General features: G+C 43.5%; 1 protein-coding gene across 2 annotated transcripts in view; it reads left to right on the forward strand.

Moving 5' to 3' along the window:
• The first annotated feature begins 10,956 nt into the window (after positions 1-10,956).
• Positions 10,957-19,661, forward strand: part of CACNG8 (calcium voltage-gated channel auxiliary subunit gamma 8) — a 49,884-nt gene continuing 41,179 nt past the window's right edge. The window contains exon 1 of one of the 2 annotated variants that reach the window (XM_044278081.1): positions 10,957-11,206. In XM_044278081.1, coding sequence (XP_044134016.1) covers positions 10,984-11,206 — 223 coding nt within the window. In that variant the 5' untranslated portion in view covers positions 10,957-10,983. The remainder of the gene's footprint in view (positions 11,207-19,661) is intronic. The other variant, XM_044278080.1, reaches the window with a different exon arrangement.

Here is a 19,661-nt window from a genome sequence, read left to right on the forward strand (position 1 = left end):
CCTATTTTAGTACAAGAAGAAAAATATGTTCTCAGTTCATGTTGCCGGTTATTAGTGTTGAAAGCGTACAGAAAAAAAAATATATACGCACTTCACTGGTGCACTTATTTGTGGAAAAAGCATTTAGTGGCCTATTTAATTATAGAAAGAAAAAATATGCGCACTTCACTGGTGCACTTATTTGTGGCAAAAGCGTTTAGTGGTCTATTTCATTATAGAAAGAAAAAATTATACGCACTTCGCTGGTGCACTTATTTGTGGCAAACATGCCCAGGGTAGACCACCTGATTCGAAGCAGCCTTGTCACCACCAGACATCTGAGAAGCTCTGACAGATGCCTTTCAGAACCTCCTCCTTGAGCTTCCTTTGTTTTGGTTTTCAGTTCCTCATCTCGTTAGCCTCTCTCAGCTGGCATGTAGTTGGACTGATTGCATCCCTTTAAATTCCTCCCCATAATGCATTAGTGTGCGGTTTATACAACTTCCTGGAGTGTGTGTGCATGCTGATCCTATTTCCCAGTCTTCTACAAGATAAGTGTTGTACATTCATTTGTGATTTTCTGTTTGCTGGATCCCAGATGACCCTGACTCCCTCCGTGTCTAGAGTAGGGAGCTGGTGGTCGTGTCCCCTCACTATTATAGGGTGTTCAGGTGTTATACAGTCGAGGTACGAGGATATGCGATTATTTACCATTGGGATGTTCGCATAGGCTGAGCAGTCAGGGAGAGTGCCAGGTCTGATGCAGGGGTCTCCCTTTTTGTTCCTTAGTTTTGGATCCAGTGAGTCATATATTCATTTTGTATTGTCTTGTTTCCTGTACACCTTCCATGACAAGCCTACCTACCCGGGAAGAAGTGGTGCAGGGGTTCACGGAAGTAGTGGTGGTAGAAGTCAGTCAGTGCGGCAGTTATATTTGTTATTTTGTATTTCAGTACAAAAAGAAAAATACATTCTCAGTTCACGTCGGCGGTGGTTATACTATATGTCTTGAAAGTGTTTAGTGGCCTATTTCAGTACAAAAAGAAAAATACATTCTCAGTTCACATTGGCAGTGATTATATGTCTTGAAAGCGTTTAGTGGTCTATTTCAGTACAAAAAGAAAAATACATTCTCAGTTCACGTCGGTGGCGGTTATATATGGTAAAATCTTTATTGAAGTATTTTGGTCGAAAAACAAAATGTATTCAGCGGTCAGCGCTGCAGTTAAATGCGGTAAAATCTCCATGATGTCTCCATGATAAATCTGCAGCATGGGGGCCCCATGTGGCTTCTACACACTTTCAAAATAATCCTTCTGCGAGACGAATAGATGCCGGATGACCGGGACGTTCCATGACCTTCCCAGGAGCTGCTATCGGGAGCAGCGGTTCATTTCTGAGACGTCTGTATTGTGCGGGGGGAATCCGAAGATCCTCTCCATCTTCATGCTCCGTTATATGTGGTAAAATCTTTATTGATGTATTTCGGTAGAAGTTATATGCGGTAAAACCTTTTGGGACGTATTTTGTTTGAAAAAAAATAATTTTATTTAGCGTTCAGCGCTGCAGTTATATGCGGTCAAATTTTTATTAAGGTATGTCGGTCAAAAAACACATTTTATTCAGCGTTGCAGTTATATGCGGTAAAATCTTTATTGACGTATTTCGGTCAAAAAACTAAATTTATTCAGCAGTCAGAGCTGCGGTTATATGCGGTAAAATCTTTAGTGACGTATCTTGATGAACTTTGCGACTCTTCCGTGCTCAAAGCTATCTTGACTCTTTGTCTTCTCATTGTCTGTAGCTACTAGAGGCCTGTTCATGCCAGGCAGGTTCTCCCAGAAGTATCTGGGTCGATGAGCAGCCGATACCGCACTTGCATGAATATTGACAAGATTCGTCCCCAGGTGGAGAGAAATAGTTTTTTGGAATGCTTTCTCCATCGTAACCACGCCGTTGAATCAACAGAAGACTGTCCGATTCTCTTCTGTCTTAGGCAACACTTAATTTTTATCATTACATTTATTAAATATTGAATATTAAATTGAACGAAAACATGATTAAAAGTAAAAGAAAGTAAACCTAAATTCGCCGATATATTATCCCAATCTTCAAGGGAAGTTCACGGACAATCAATTTGCCAGACTTTTTGTGCCGGAGAACATATATTATTAAATTATGTTTTAAGCAACACTTTATAAAGTTGAGAAATTTTTACCTTCTGTTCTGTTCCATATTCCCTATAAATGAATAGACAAAGCGGTCACTCTGTGGCCTCCTCATGCTGCTGCCACCTCTACAATCTTTCGTCGTCGTACCACTCTGTGGCCTCCTCATGCTCTGGCATCCTCATGCTGCTGCCACCTCCACACTATGTCACCTTTCCACTTTGTGGTCTCCTGATGCTGCTGCCACCTCGACACTCGGTCATTGTTTCACCCTGTGGCCTCCTCCTGATACTGCCACCGCCACCTCCACACTCTGTCATTGTGCCACTCTGTGGCCTCCTCATGCTGCTGTCACTTCCACACTATGTCACCTTGCCACTTTGTGGTCTCCTGATGCTGCCGCCACCTCCAGACTCTGTCATTGTGCCACTCTGTGGCCTCCTCATACTGCTGCCACCTCTACAATCTTTTTTCGTACCACTCAGTGGCCTCCTCATGCTCTGGCCTCCTCATGCTGCTGCCACCTCCACACTATGTCACCTTGCCACTTTGTGGTCTCCTGATGCTGCTGCCACCTCGACACTCGGTCATTGTTTCACCCTGTGGCCTCCTCCTGATACTGCCACCGCCACCTCCACACTCTGTCATTGTGCCACTCTGTGGCCTCCTCATGCTGCTGTCACTTCCACACTATGTCACCTTGCCACTTTGTGGTCTCCTGATGCTGCCGCCACCTCCAGACTCTGTCATTGTGCCACTCTGTGGCCTCCTCATACTGCTGCCACCTCTACAATCTTTTTTCGTACCACTCAGTGGCCTCCTCATGCTCTGGCCTCCTCATGCTGCTGCCACCTCCACACTATGTCACCTTGCCATTCTGTGGTCTCCTGATGCTGCCTTCACCTCCACACTCGGTCATTGTGCCACTCTGTGGCCTCCTCATTCTGTGGCCTCCTCATGCTGCAGTCACCTCCACACTATGTCACCTTGCCACTTTGTAGTCTCCTGATACTGATGCCACATCCACACTATGTCACCTTGCCACTTTGTGGTCTCCTGATGCTGCTGCCACATCCACACTCTGTCATTGTGCCACTTGGTGGCCTCCTCATCCTGGTGCCACCTCCATACTCTGTCATTGTGCCACTCGGTGGCCTCCTACTGATGCTTCTGCTACCTCTGTTTTAGATCCACTCCTGTTTTTTTTTTTGGGCATTAGCAATACTGATGGATTATTGAGCAAATGCTGACCGAGTGAAGATGTATGCTCCACAGACAGGATCTGTGTTTTGTGGTTATTGTTCTGACAGATCAAAGGAAGTGCAAATTAATCAGTTACATCAACACAATCTTACTGCTGACACCCTCTTCACTCTGTCAGGGGGCTATACTTGTATAAGCATTTAATACAACAGGTTCAACCTGTACAGTTGAGTTCATACTTGAGTTATTTGGTCAGTTTTGCCCTAATAAGTGAAGTGTGCAATGATTTTAATATTTCACTACAAAGCAGACTCCCTATGTGTGTTACTACAAGGCACAGTGTTCTACACCACTATAAAAGCTTTCAGCAGCCAATAAATAGCCTTTTTTTAAATGTAATACGTGCAAATATATTCGTATTGATCCGAATTTTTCCCAAAATATTTGGCGAACTGGCGAATCGAATTTTTGAAAAATTAGCTCATCTTTATTAACAAGCATTTATAGCAACGCTCATTAGCGATTATCTGGCAGTGTAATACTACCACCGATTACCCATGAATGAGCAAACACTTGTTCATCGGGCAATACAGATTTTTAAGCATGCTGAAAAATCATTGTTTACTAGTGTCAGATTATGCTGTGTAACCACAGTCTGCCACAGGCAAACAACTAGTCAGTATGAGGAGGAGTGATGGTATAACGATTGCTCCTCCCCATGCTGTGGAGGAGATCACTACCTGTAATATCAGCGGCGATTTCTTGGAAGGAACACTTCTTTACCAACAATTGCCTGCGAGATTATTTAAACTAACACAGCCCTTACTGCTCCCACCACACAACCACTGTGGTGGCCACATATGGACACATAATATAGCTAATTCTGTTCCTTTTTAAAAATGTTCTTGTGCCACTATTCTCAGAATATGGCAAGCCAAAAGTAAATGTAGTGAAGGACATATCTGCAAGATAAAAGAAAACTTCACTTTTACTGTATAAGTTGTCAGAAGTAGTGAGAAATTCAAACATTTTAAAGATATAGTGAAAATGAGACTCCTAACAGTGTTTTTGCAAAAACTGGTAATGCACCACTGAATACCCAATTAGCATATGAATATTCACCTTTAAATATGCGCACTCATTGTTCAATTTATTCGAGCTGTATGTACTGTAACTTCAGAGAACACTGCTCCAAATAGGGCTATCTATCGGAATAGGAGTATTGTCTCTATTAATAAATCCAGATCTGTTCTTGGGTCTCAATTATTAAAACTTTCTAAAGGGATGTTCCTGCAGTGTTTCCAAAAAGGATTTTAGAACATTTTCTTTAGTGTCAAATTGACTTTAATAGGACTCTGCTTTGCAGAAAAAAAACACAGTTAGGTCTCATGCACAGGACCGTATGTATTTTGCGGTCCGCAAAAAACGCAACCGCAAAAAATACAGATGACATCCGTTTGCATTCTGTATTTTGCGGAACGGAACAGCTGGCCCCTAATAGAACAGTACTATCCTTGTCCATAATGCGAACAATAATAGGACATGTTCTATTTTTTTGCGGAACGGAAATGCGGACATACGGAAACAGAATGCACACTGTCTACCTTCAGTTTTTTTTGCTGACCCATTGAAATGAATGGTTCCGAAAACGGAAAAAAAAATTGAACGGACACGGAAAGAAAATACGTTTGTGTGCATGAGGACTTAGGCCTTTTGCACATGACCGTATAGCTTTTTCTGTATTTTGCGGTCTGTTTTAAAACATAGAAACATAGAATGTGTCGGCAGATAAGAACCATTTGGCCCATCTAGTCTGCCCAATATACTGAATACTATGAATAGTCCCTGGCCCTATCTTATATGAAGGATAGCCTTATGCCTATCCCATGCATGCTTAAACTCCTTCACTGTATTTGCAGCTACCACTTCTGCAGGAAGGCTATTCCATGCATCCACTACTCTCTCAGTAAAGTAATACTTCCTGATATTACTTTTAAACCTTTGTCCCTCTAATTTAAAACTATGTCCTCTTGTAGCAGTTTTTCTTCTTTTAAATATTCTCTCCTCTTTTACCTTGTTGATTCCCTTTATGTATTTAAAAGTTTCTATCATATACCCTCTGTCTCGTCTTTCTTCCAAGCTATACATATTAAGGTCCTTTAACCTTTCCTGGTAAGTTTTATCCTGCAATCCATGTACTAGTTTAGTAGCTCTTCTCTGAACTCTCTCCATAGTATCAATATCCTTCTGGAGATATGGTCTCCAGTACTGCACACAATACTTCAAATGAGGTCTCACTAGTGCTCTGTAGAGCGGCATGAGCACCTCCCTCATTCTACTGGTAATTCCTCTCCCTATTTGAATTCCTCTCACCATTTGAATATCTGTATAAAAAACATCCCACCATAGCCACCTTTTATAGCTTACCTAAAGTTCACAAGGGTGGCACCCCTGTAAAGGGAAGACCAATTGTTTCAGGTGTCAATAGCTTGACCCAAAACCTGGGGATCTATTTGGACCATGTTCTAGCGCCCTTTGTCAGGACACTGCCCTCATACCTGAGGGATACCAGTGACCTTCTTGGTCGCCTAGAGGGGATAAGTTTGGAGGAAGGAACATCTCTGGCCTCAATTGATGTTGAGGCTCTCTACTCCTCCATACCTCACATCCTGGGCATGAGGGCAGTGGAATCGTTCCTCTTGACTAGAGGACAACAATTCAACCCCCATAATGCTTTTGTTTTGCGATTGCTTAATTTTGTTCTCACAAGAAATTATTTCTTGTTTGACGGTGTCCTCTACCACCAGCTCAGGGGCACTGCGATGGGGAGCTCTTGTGCCCCATCGTATGCTAATTTGTTCCTGGGCTGGTGGGAGAGGACACTGGTCTTCAGTGATGTGCCTAGCAGACATGTCCCGTGTGTTATAACATGGGCGAGATTTATCGACGATGTCTTTGTTGTCTGGAAAGGGGGAGAAAGGGACTTCCATGACTTTGTTAAAGAGTTAAACATCAACTCCATCAATATGAAATTCACCTCAGTCTTTGAAATGAATGATCTGCCTTTTCTTGACATTTTGATCTCAAGAGGCAAGGATGATATGATACAAACGGATATCTTCAGGAAGCCCACGTCCACGAATGCACTCCTCCATTGGACTAGCCATCATCCTTTTCCCCTTAAAAGGGGAATCCCAGTGGGGCAGTACCTGCGTATCAGGAGGAACTGCTCCACTTGGGAGACCTTTAAACAACAGGCGGATGATTTGAGGAGTCGCTTCCGGGAAAGGGGCTATCCGGATACAGTTCTGAGACTGGCCTTTAAGAGGGCGTGTGAAACTAAGAGGGATGATCTACTCTTCCCCAAACCTAAAAAAATTGAGACCAGTCAGATACGCCTCATAGGCACCTTTGATGATGCTTCGGAGGAAGTCAAACGGATCCTAAGAAAACATTGGGATATTCTCCTCATTGATCCGGACATCAAAGAGGTGGTGTCCGAGACAGTCCAGGTCACCTATCGAAGGGGTTTGAGTCTAAAGGACCGCCTAGTACACAGCCACTACAGCGGGACACATGATCAAAAAGGGACATGGCTTCAACGTCCGATCGGTTGTTTTCGCTGTAGTGGCTGTGTGGCCTGTCGACACATCACACAGGGACGGTCATTCTGTGCCACGGTCACGGGTAAAACCTATCATATTAGACAGTTCATCAATTGCCGCACAAAGGGGGTCATCTACAGGGCCAACTGTAAATGCGGCCTTGAATACATAGGGAAAACTACCCGTGAACTACGCCGACGGGTGGGTGAGCACCTGGGCGACATTAGAAATGACAGAGACACGCCCCTGGCAAAACATGTCAATTCGGTACACGGTGGAGATGGGTCAGATTTGAGGTTTATGGGAATTGAGGTTGTTACAAGACCAAAAAGGGGAGGTGACTGGGACCGGAAGATTTTGCAAAGAGAGACATGGTGGATATTTCATCTTCAAACTGTGTCTCCTATGGGTCTCAATGAGCAGTTGTCATTTAACTGCTACATTGAACCCTAATGCATTTTCCAACCCTTGGGAAGGGGGGACCGGTCCCTGTCGCCACCCAAGGTCTCTGTTGGGCTTCTACACACCCACGGAGCGAAGCAATGCTCTGCCCCATTTTTCAAACCTGACCAGAACATCTATAGAGAAGTGGTGTCATTTTGAAAGGCGCTTTTGAGTAACTGTGCATTAACGCCTCTGTTATCTAAGGAATCACCTTATAAACTTCGACATCCCATTGAGTTTGCAGGACCTGGCAGACCATGGGATTTAAAATCCAACTCTAGTGGTAGTAGGAGAGGATCAGTTTTGCCCACTGACTCGTTCTCCATACCGCTATGCATCCTGCTCACGCATGCACAGTAGAGAACGCCTGCCGTCTAACACACACCAGGTGAAAACGGCTGATCTTCGGATGACCTGAATTGCTTTGATTGCGGTGTCTTTGCAAAGATCAAACACACCGAAGGTGATCCGACATAATCAAATCTTGCCTCTACAATAAGCGTCTCGGTAAGAAGATCGGTCATGTGATCAAGGAGTAGACAGCTGACACATGACGCGGGGATGACGCAGCATGAAAGGGAGAAGGGGTGTGTGATGGGGGCGGGGCTACACGGCTATTTAAATGACCCGCGAATACTGCTTCATTGCCATTGCTACACGCGGGACGCCGAGGACCACCCTCCATCCATCTTTATCTGGAAACAGTTGTCATCTGGGACTGGACAGATAAGTCAATAGTATTGGGAAGTTTTGACATTAAGATGCCTCCTTACTATTAAGTTTGATACACTGTAGAGACCTTCCTTTTATCGACAATGTTATCAGCACCATTGGGAGGTCTGCTACAATGTATAGCAAGTAGATACTTGTAAATCGTTGTGATTTGTTTTGTGACCTTATCTGAGGTTTGAACACTACTAATGTGGATTGGAGCTCCACATAGGCATTAAAGGTACAGTGTTATTCCTGGGTAATTGTTCAGGTCACCAGATACTTTTACCTGGACAATAACTCCAATGCTACTCTATTTTTTACATTGGAATTTCTCTACTTAAGTAGACATCAATTACCAGGAATCACCCTTTGACCTGCGACTAGGAGGCTGCTTGAAACACACTTTTGGGCCTTCTTTAAGGTCTAGTTCATCCGACCCCACATAATAACAACCCACTGGTTGTGTGATTTAGGGATCGATTGATTTTTGTACCTGCACCATTGAAATATTTGGCTTGAATATATCAATATATGCTTTGTGACTCCAACTGTGTGATTAGAGATATCTATTTCAAACGCAGATATCCCTTTAAATCTTGTTACCGGAGAAACTGTCCAACGATAAGGGACCTCCGGGATACAATTTTGTCCCCTGATGAATCAGACACCATCGAGGAAACGCGTCGGGACAGTGTGATCATCTTAATCCATTATATGTATATTAATCTGTACCACCAGGATTAACCATCCGGTGGCATCCATTGAAATACATATATTTGGATTTATTGTTTTGTGTAAGATTGACCTGCCGTACTGTGGGTGGTCTCCAAATTAGACGCCTACACCGGATGTCACTTGTTACACATGTGTTTATGTACCAGTCTTTATGTCCCACTTTAACCCAATTGTTATATCATCAACAGGACCTACTTCTGTCTTTTGGGCAAAGCTGGGCAGTCCATGCTTAGGGAGGGTGACATTAGGGTGAATACATCAGCTGGGGTTAAGGAGAGGTAGTGATAGGGCTTATAGGGTTTAGACCCAGCAGTGTATCTGTCTGCCTAGGTACAATTTGTACCATTCATTCTGTCTCTTTATCCCTTTGCTATCCCTATATATGGTCCTCTCCCCTCTCCGCCATCTATTAGGAGAGTAGTGTAACCAGTGGTTACAAAATCAAGTGTGCAATACGATAGGGCCTATAATTTTATTTTAAAATACATTATTAAATGTTAAGCTTTAATTTAAACAAACTACCCGTCAGTTGTTAAATCATTCTTGATCCTTAGGGTTTAGTACTATAAACGCCACCTTAGTTTGACCGACTAGAATCGGTTTTGTTATCGTTATACTCTCCCTATACACCCAAGCATTCTGCTAGCATTTCCTGCTGCTCTATGACATTGTCTGCCTACCTTTTAAGTCTTCTGAAATAATGACCCCTAAATCCCTTTCCTCAGATACTGAGGTTATGACTGTATCACTGATTTTATTTTCTGCCCCAGGGGCATTATCTTGCACTTATCAACATAAAATTTTAGTTGCCAGATTTTTTACCATTCCTCTAGTTTTCCTAAATCCTTTTCCATTTGGTGTATCCCTCCAGGAACATCAGCCGTGCAGCGCTTAGACTGGGCCGCCGTAAAAACGCGGCGGCCCAGCCTAAGGCCCCTTAGTGACCGCCGTAAAAACACGTATGGGTGGTCCCTAAAGGGTTAATATTCATCGGCAATGAACAGCATAATCGCCTTTCCCGTCATTGCAGATATTACATACAAAGGAATTTGCTTCATGACAAAGTAGTTTGTCATAAATCAAATTTCTTTGTGAAATTCGGTGAAGCAGCCAAATCGAATGTTTCATAACTTTGCTCATCACTACAAAATACACACATATATTCAATATGCTAACGTGATCTAAATTCGGAATCACATATTCAGTTTATTATGCAGCTTTTAACTCAAAGCAAAGACTGGTACAAAAGCATACCATAAGGACTTTTCCTATTTTTTTTATTTACTCTGGTTTTAAAAACTGCAGTAGAAAGTAAATGTGTGAGGCCAGTCTCTGAGAAAAGCAGCCCTGATGTCCACCTCAACCAATAACAATGCACCGTTGACTTCATCAGAATAGTTTATATAATAAAAACTGAGCTTGCTTGGGACAACAAGGCCAGTTATGGCAACTTTGATGAATGAGATCTAAGGTCTACCACCACTAGTCACGCATACTAGTCAAGCAGGACAAGGTGTAAGATAGTGACATTATTATGAATTACCTTAATTGTTGTTGATTAAATATTTGATATCAATACATACTGTATTTGTCAAGCAAATAGGCTTCTGGGGCTCCCATAACAATGGACCATTATTTCAGCATCTTTAAATGTGCAAAGACTTGGATCATCAAGAGCACAAAAGGCATCCAAGGATGCTGTGTAATTTTCTGTTACGCTTATGTTCTCTTGTTTTCTGACACTGAAGAATGAAAAACAAAGGACAAAGTAAATTACATTTATTTCTATGTCTCATACAGGTCCTAGTGATGCAAAAGGAATCCCTTAAAATTTGATACTGAAATATACGGATCGGAGCCTAGACAGTCAATGGAACACAACTTGAGACTTTTTGAAAAGATAGTCCTGAGCGATTCAGTGGCTTCTCTTGTCCTTTGGCAAAAGCATTTGAGCTCCTGCTGACATTGAAGGCCTAAGGAAAAGAAGGTCAGAAGAAGGTAGTACCAACCAAAGAGCACAAATTTGACCAAAGAAGAAGACAGCAAGCTTCTTCTACTCAAAACAAATTTTTGTGTGAATTGGAAAACCCCAACCTGTCACCCTGGAGTCGTGGAAAAGGTGGAATGAAGGCAGAATGGTGTGGTGTGAGAAAGGGGTCCAGATTCTTATGACCACAGTAGGAGCTTTTGCTGCATTCGGGCTCATGACAATCGCGATAGGAACAGATTACTGGCTGTATGCCAGAGCCTTCATTTGCAATACCACCAATATATCAAGTGAGGAAACACCACAGAAAGATAAGAGGGACCCTGGAGGGTTGACACATTCTGGTCTATGGAGAATTTGCTGTTTGGAAGGTATTATTCTTTCCATTTTTATTTATGTGTTCTGAAACTTGACGGCCTTTATATCATTTCTAATACAGTATTAAGAAAATGGGGTATTTTTTTAGATAACATTTTATTTCCTCGTATATTCACTTGGAGTCAATTAAAAAAGTTCACATTTTTAAAGGAGTTTGCCACTTTCTGCCTACTGTTTACCAGTGTGTTTTTAAGATGACTTTATGGCACTTACCTATATAGCCTTTGTTGGTATTCTGTGCTATTTCCTATAATTCAGAAGAGATGTCCCCATGTTGACAGTCGTTTTTGCTGTCCACACAGAGATCATAAAATGGCTGCTGATAGGGGGCCATGTGACTAGGCAAATCATGCAGGCTCATCCATTCAAATACACTGCACCTACCATCTGTGTTTGCACTGTTGCACAATGCAAGTACAGTGTGTTAAAATTGAAGGAGACTGAGTGATATGTCTGGTCACATGATCCTTGCAGACAGCACAGAAGATTTGGAGACAAGGGGACATGAAATATAGAAAACGACACAGAATGCAAACAAAGGCTACATTAGTAAGCGTCATATAATTTGTCATGTTATATATACATTGTGGACAACAGTAACTACAAAGTGCCCAACACCTTTAGGATACAACCATACTGTGAGGTTGTGTCACGGTTGTGATGTTGCTGTGCTGCCTTCGAGTACTACGTGGGCGAAAGGTCTGCAGCAGGCTCTAATTAAATTAACTGCCCGGTTCAGTGGGTTTGTATTGTTGGTGGCCATGCATGTGTTGACACTACTGCGCCCTAAATGTGATTGAAAACGAATATAATGTTATAATATTATATATGTAGAATAATGTACAGTTTTGCCCTAAATTTTCAAATATCAATGTTCTATTGATGAATGTATGTACCACATACAAAAGAAAACCTATCTCACCTGTCTACAGTCATGCCCTGTTCCTTTACCAGCTGCTTCACAGGCGGTAGAGTTCACATCTGCTTGACCAATACATTCAAGCAGAATAGTGGCACCAATGATGTACTGTTCAAGCACATGTGGCTGCTGAGGCCTGTGTTGGTCACAGTGGCCATGGTACCACGCAGTTCCTGGTCCTTCTTGGACCAGAAGCGACAGGGAACAAGGCAGTTGTGTGGGCAGTCAGGGCCTGCAAACGAGTGCATGTGTTTTTGTTATATATTTTTCTTTTTTATTGTGAACACATTAGGATAGGGCTTGTTGGTTTAACCACTGGTTTAGGCTTTAAAATAACTAATAGTGAAATCTTACCTATCCTGCATTTTCTCATTGCTCCTGTTCCATCTTCTGAAAGGAGAAGGCTGGAAGATTGTGGTAACATCATCAGCTGCTCCTATCAGCTAGATATTGTTGTTAGTGCAGTGTAGGTAGTATATATAAAGAGCTATTCAGCCCTAACATGGTACACAAACTGACCGCCCATAGGAGAGGCAGAGCATTGTTTTTTTTATTTATTCCAGAATACCTGACTCCCTCCTTCTAGTAGTGCCCTACATATCTGCATACTCCATTTCAGCCCAACCTTATGGTTAAATATAAATAATGTGGCATAATAAAAGAAAGCATACATAGAAGACTGTTTGGTAAAAGATCAAATGATCTGTATTTTACTTTCTGTGAGTTGGGTTAACCTATAATTATGTCATTTTAGCCTTCCTTGCATTACAGAATACTCCAAAAATAGCTTTCTTTACAAACTCAGCATTTGATCCAAAGTTCCAAGTGCTTCAGATCTTTCCTGTTTGCTTTTTACAAATCACAGCTTTTGCTGACATATCATGAGTTGTTAGTGTAATGACTCGGTTTTTCACAACTCTGTTTCTCCAAATAAAACAATAGTAACACTAAACTCCATCAGAATTCAGTAGTATAGGATGACTCCTGCCATCCTGAGGAATAGCATCACTTGTTATATATCGTCCTATAAGATGGTAAAGCAGAATGCAATGGCTGTTTTGTGTACTGTCCCTCCTTTCCATTATTTCTCTCCTTGTAGCTTGTGCAAGGACCAGAAACACATTAACTACCAGTGACCACAAATTCCCTGTCTAGTACATATGTAGACAGCAAGGTCTATGACACAGGACGTTACTGTTAGGATCCATTCACATGTCCGCAATTTCGTTCTGCATTTTGCGGAACAGAGTCGCGAACCCATCCTTTCTATGGGGTTTAACGATGTGCTGCCCAGACACGGAATTGCGGACCCGCACTTCCCGGTCAGCAATTCCGTTCCTGAAAAAAATAGAACATGTCCTATTCTTGTCCGCAATTGTGGACAAGAACAGGCGTATTCTATTAGTGCCGGCAATGTGCGGGCCGCAAAATGCAGAACGCACATTGCCGCTGTCCGTGTTTTGCAGATCCGTTGATCCGCAAAACACGTTGCGGATATGTGAATGGGGCCTTAAGTAGACATGAGCTAATCAATTCTAAACTAATCTGATTCGAGTCAACCCAAATTTTGTACGTTCAAGTTGCATCCAAATGCTAAATTTTTGGTGTAGATTTCAGGAAGAGAGAAAAAAGTGATAGAGTAGAGAGAAAAAATATGATTCCTAGGAGACCTCAGATCATCCACACAAATTTTCTGTCCAATTGTAACAGATTTGACTCAGATAGACTCATTTTGGACTTGAATTGAATCGGTTGACAGATTTAGCTAAATCAAAGCTAAATCGAAATTTTTTGCAATTCGCTCATCTTTTGAGTGATCACTGCAAAGTTGTTGGATATTTTGCAGGTGAGTGTATTTTGTGGGAAAGTCCTTCATGACAAAACAAGAAATGATCTTAACATGTAAATCACCCACTCTTAACTGAATACCATGAGCAATATGAGTGAGACTCCTTTGAGAAAAAGGGGGAATAATCAATTGCGAACACCGGAATCTCTCTTTCTAAAGTGCAAGTACTTAAGCCCAGATTTTGAAGATAAAGAAAATCAATAAGGTTTACCCCAGCACCAGAGTCAATGAATACCTCAAATTAAAATTTTCCTGAGTCTAGTGCCACCATAGCTGGAAGGAGAAAACGATTATTGCAGGGAGATTGCATACCTGCTTGCTCCGACACCTCATTCACACTACCAAGAGTCAGGGATGTTTTTTTTTTTTTCTTTATGTAAACCTCTTTGTGGTTCTTTATCATCAACATGCGGTTTAACAAAAGGACAAGCATAAACAAAATGACCACTTTCTCCACAGTAATAACATAGCTTATGCAGCTTCCTAAAGTTCCTATTACCAGAATGGAAAGACACCTGACCCAGCTGCATGGGTTCCTCCCCTACCCCAGAATTACATGTCATATTATCCTGGGGAACCGGTGAGACGAAACCACTCACAGAAGGGATCCCTAGCGCGGAAGGAACCTTACACCTCTCTCTAATGCGTCCATCTAACGGTACTGCTAAAGACATAGTATTCTCCAACGTATCAGGATACTCATGAAAAGAAAGGGCATCTTTCAAACTCTCAGACATCCCCTGACAAAACTGACTACGTAGTGCGGGATCATTCCACTCAGACTCCGTAGCCCATCTCCTAAACTCACCGCAGTACGCCTCTGCAGTATGTTCTTCTTGTAATAAATTACGCAACTTAGATTCCGCCATCGAGACCCGATCTGGGTCATCATAAATTAATCCCAAGGCTTTAAAAAATGCATCCACCGACCGGAGAGCCAGAGAACCGGTTGGCAGAGAAAAGGCCCAGGATTGCCGGTCCCCTTTAAGCAGGGATATGATTATCCCTACTCTCTGATTCTCATCACCAGATGAAGATGGCTGCAGCCGAAAATAAAGCCAGCATGACTCTCTAAAGCGCATAAAGTCATCCACACCCCCTGAAAATCTATTAGGGAGAGCGACTCTAGGCTCCCCATAAATTTGACTTCCTCCTATCGCACCTGATGCCAGAGCATTCTGACACCGTGCGACAGAATTACGCAAATTAGAAACCTCTAGGGATAATCCCTGCATGCGATCAACTAACACATCACTTGACTCCATCTCAAAGCAGCTGAGAAATGGCAGTCTAGGTATTGGCGGGTTAAAATGTCACGCTGGGTAGGATACAAGATACAAAAACACACAGAAAACCACAAAACAAGCGTCTAGACCAGAAGCTGGGAATAAAGGTCACCTCCTGACAATTCCCTACCAGCTCTCCCTGAACTTCTATGCCCACGTTCAGACCCTAAAGGTGCAAATCAATGTGCCCCCGTGCCTAAGGCTGTAGATTCCCTAAAGTCCCTAAGATGGTGGAAAGGGGGAAAGAGGCAGCCGGCTTCCTCAGGACCTGGAGGAGGCAGGTGTCTCTCTAACAGCCTAGACAGAATAGGAAAACAAAAAAAGGAAAACAAAAACCAACTTATCTTGTAGCTGAGCAGAAACAGCAAATCCACCTTTCCTCAGAGCAAGATAGAAGCTATAACCCGCACAGGACACTGGGAAGGGGCGTAATTTAAACTCAAACAAACGACCCCAACCAGTGCACCTTAAGGGAGGCGGATACAGCTCAACTCCAAAACAAACAAAAAACTATACACACGTGCTGCTAACCTGGCAGACCTCTGCACATAACCTGAGCAGGGCATGACACCTAAGCCCAGTGTCGCAGAAAAATAACTTTTATCGGTCTGTAAGTTAGGTGGGCATCGGCAGCCATTTTGTGCAAGTTCAGTGCACCAGCACAGCATATGTGCCAGGGAGAATAATTTAACCCTGTTCTTTTAGTTCAGTGGGCAACATATACCCATATTTAAGTGCAACTGCACTGCATATGTGCCAGGGGAAGGCAAAATAATATAGCAAATTGTTCTGTGAGTTCAGGGACCCAGGGGGTGACATATTCACACTTTTTTTCTGAAAAGTACAATCCAAGTAAATCCATCTTTTAGATTCGGTGTGGACAATTTTTATTTATTTTTTGCTAAAAAGTACATTTGCACCCTGCAGTGCATTTGAGACAGTCCAATACAAGCGTTAAATACTGCTGTTATATTCTGGTTTTAAAAAAAACACCTATTTTGTGCAAGACCCTACATTTGGGGCCTTTGCTGCATTTGTGACAGTCAAATACAAGCTTTAAATACTGCAGTTATATTCTAGGTTTAAAAAAACACCCATTTTGTGCAAGACCCTACATTTGGGGCCTTTGCTGCATTTGCGACAGTAAAATACAAGCTTTAAGTACTGCAGTTATATTCTGGGTTTAAAAAAACACAAATTTTGTGCAAGACCCTACATGTGGGGCCTTTGCTGCATTTGTGACAGTCCAATACAAGCTTTAAATACTGCAATTATATATTGGGTTTAAAAAAAACACCCATTTTGTGCAAGACCCTACATTTGGGGCCTTTGCTGCATTTGTGACAGTCAAATACAAGCTTTAAATACTGCAATTATATTCTGGGTTTAAAAAAACACCTATTTTGTGCAAGACCCTACATGTGGGGCCTTTGCTGCATTTGTGACAGTCCAATACAAGCTTTAAATACTGCAGTTATATTCTGGGTTTAAAAAAACACCCATTTTGTGCAAGACCCTACATTTGGGGCCTTTGCTGCATTTCTGAGAGTTCAATACAAGTGTTAAATACTGCTGTTATGTTGTGGTTTAAAAAAAAAAAAAAAAAAAAATTTGTGCAAAATACTACATTTGGGGCCTTTGCTGCATTTGTGACAATTAAATACAAGCTGTAAATACTGCAATTATATTCTGAGTTTAAAAAAACACACATTTCGTGCAAGACACTACATTTACGGCCTTTGCTGCATTTCTGAGAGTCCAATACAAGCGTTAAATACTGCTGTTATATTGTGGTTTTAAAAAAACACCTATTTTGTGTAAGACACTACATTTGGGGCCTTTGCTGCATTTGTCACAGTCCAATACAATCAGTCAATACTGCTGTTACATTGGTTGACAAAAAAAAAATTGTGACCGTGAAGTAATTGCATAAAATTCGCCTGTCACACTGTTGTGTGACCTCAAGAAAATTCTCCTCTTTATGACACCAGCACTGCCTTACTGTCAGTGAACTTAGTTGTTGACTATTGGCGGTTACATTGTCGCCTGACATAAATCATCTATTAGTTTGGTTGGTGAACGCAAAGAATGAGGAAAGTGTCAAATAAGGGACGTGGCCCCGGTTGTGGTGCTGCTGGTGGAGCTCCTGTTGCAGGGAGAGGATGTGGTCAATCTGTGCCCGCTACATGCACAAGTGAAACACCTTCCTCAGGTGCGAGTAGGCGACAGAACCTTCAGCGTTATTTGGTACGCTGAATGCGGATCTACGAAGGGTGAGGCCAGAACAAGTACAGGAGATAGTAGATTGGGTGGCTGACAATGCCTCCAGTTCCTTCACATTGTCTCCCACCCAGTCTCCTGCTGATAGATTAGAGTTGGCACCTGCAGCCCATGTCCATTTTTTTTTCAACTCACCCCCTTGCAAATCAGGCAATCAGTCTGAGCCCCAAGTCATGCAGCAGTCTCTTATGCTTTTTGATAACTCTGCTGGCAGGGTTTCCATGGGCCATCCAAATAGCCCTGCACCAGAAGTGGAAGAGATTGAGTGCACCGATGCCCAACCACTTATGTTTTAGGATGAGGATATGGAAAGACCACTGCAGCACGTCTCTGATGACAAAACACATGTGCCAACTGCTGCGGCTTTCTGCAGTCTGCAGACCGACAAGGAGGGCAGGGGTAAAGAGTGGGTGGAGGATGATGAGGTACTAGACCCCACATGGAATCAAGGTCATGCGAGTGACTTGCCTAGTTCGGGGGAAGAGGTGGTGGTCGCACAGAGGCACCAGTATACTCAGCGAACCGCACCAGGGTAGCCCTTACAAGGGTCACCAAGCTCCCTGAGTCCAGCAGCGCCTCTGCTTGAGTGTATCCCACTTCCACCTAGGGTTGGACGATATCAGAAATATTCAGACGATAACGATATTAAAAAATTTATCGCGATAACGATATATATCGCGATAAATACCCGTTTAAAAGAAAAAAAAACACAAGGAGACGTTATACTGTATGGGGGGCCACAAGGAGACGTTATACTGTATGGGGGGCCACAAGGAGACGTTATACTGTATGGGGGGCCACAAGGAGACGTTATACTGTATGGGGGGCCACAAGGAGACGTTGCACTGTATGGGGGCAGCCACAAGGAGACGTTATACTGTATGGGGGCAGCCACAAGGAGACGTTATACTATATGGGGGGCCACAAGGAGGCGTTATACTGTATGGGGGGCCACAAGGAGACGTTATACTGTATGGGGGGCCACAAGGAGACGTTGCACTGTATGGGGGCCACAAGGAGGCGTTGCACTGTATAGGGGGCCACAAGGAGGCGTTACACTGTATAGGGGGCCACAAGGAGGCGTTGCATTGTATGGGGGCCACAAGGAGGCGTTACACTGTATGGGGGGCCACAAGGAGACGTTATACTGTATGGGGGGCCACAAGGAGACGTTATACTGTATGGGGGGCCACAAGGAGACGTTATACTGTATGGGGGGCCACAAGGAGACGTTATACTGTATGGGGGGCCACAAGGAGACGTTGCACTGTATGGGGGCAGCCACAAGGAGACGTTATACTGTATGGGGGGCCACAAGGTGGCGTTACACTGTATGGTGGGCCACAAGGAGGCGTTACACTGTATGGGGGGCCACAAGGAGGCGTTACACTGTATGGGGGGCCACAAGGAGGCGTTGCACTGTATGGGGGGCCACAAGGAGGCGTTGCACTGTATGGGGGGCCACAAGGAGGCGTTGCACTGTATGGGGGGCCACAAGGTGGCGTTGCACTGTATGGGGGGCCACAAGAAGGCGTTGCACTGTATGGGGTGCTACAAGGAGGCGTTGCACTGTATGGGGGGCCACAAGGAGGCGTTGCACTGTATGGGGGGCCACAAGGAGGCGTTGCACTGTATGGGGTGCCACAAGGAGGCGTTGCACTGTATGGGGGGCCACAAGGAGGCGTTGCACTGTATGGGGGGCCACAAGGTGGCGTTGCACTGTATGGGGGGCCACAAGAAGGCGTTGCACTGTATGGGGTGCCACAAGGAGGCGTTGCACTGTATGGGGGGCCACAAGGAGGCGTTGCACTGTATGGGGGGCCACAAGGAGGCGTTGCACTGTATGGGGTGCCACAAGGAGGCGTTGCACTGTATGGGGGGCCACAAGGAGGCGTTGCACTGTATGGGGGGACCACAAGGAGCGTTATAATAAGGTCTTATGGGAGCGAGGAGGAGGGAGAGCCGGGGCGGCCGCTGCGGGAAGTAGTAAGTTTATAACTTTGTCATCAGACAGAACGCACTAGTGAAGCAGCCGCAGGAAAAGTCTCTCCAGAGACAGTACTCACACAGTACTCACACGGCGCCCGGCACTGGTGGGTGACGACGGTGATTAT

Source organism: Bufo gargarizans, chromosome 2 (assembly GCF_014858855.1).
Source record: "Bufo gargarizans isolate SCDJY-AF-19 chromosome 2, ASM1485885v1, whole genome shotgun sequence".
Lineage (NCBI taxonomy): Eukaryota > Metazoa > Chordata > Amphibia > Anura > Bufonidae > Bufo > Bufo gargarizans.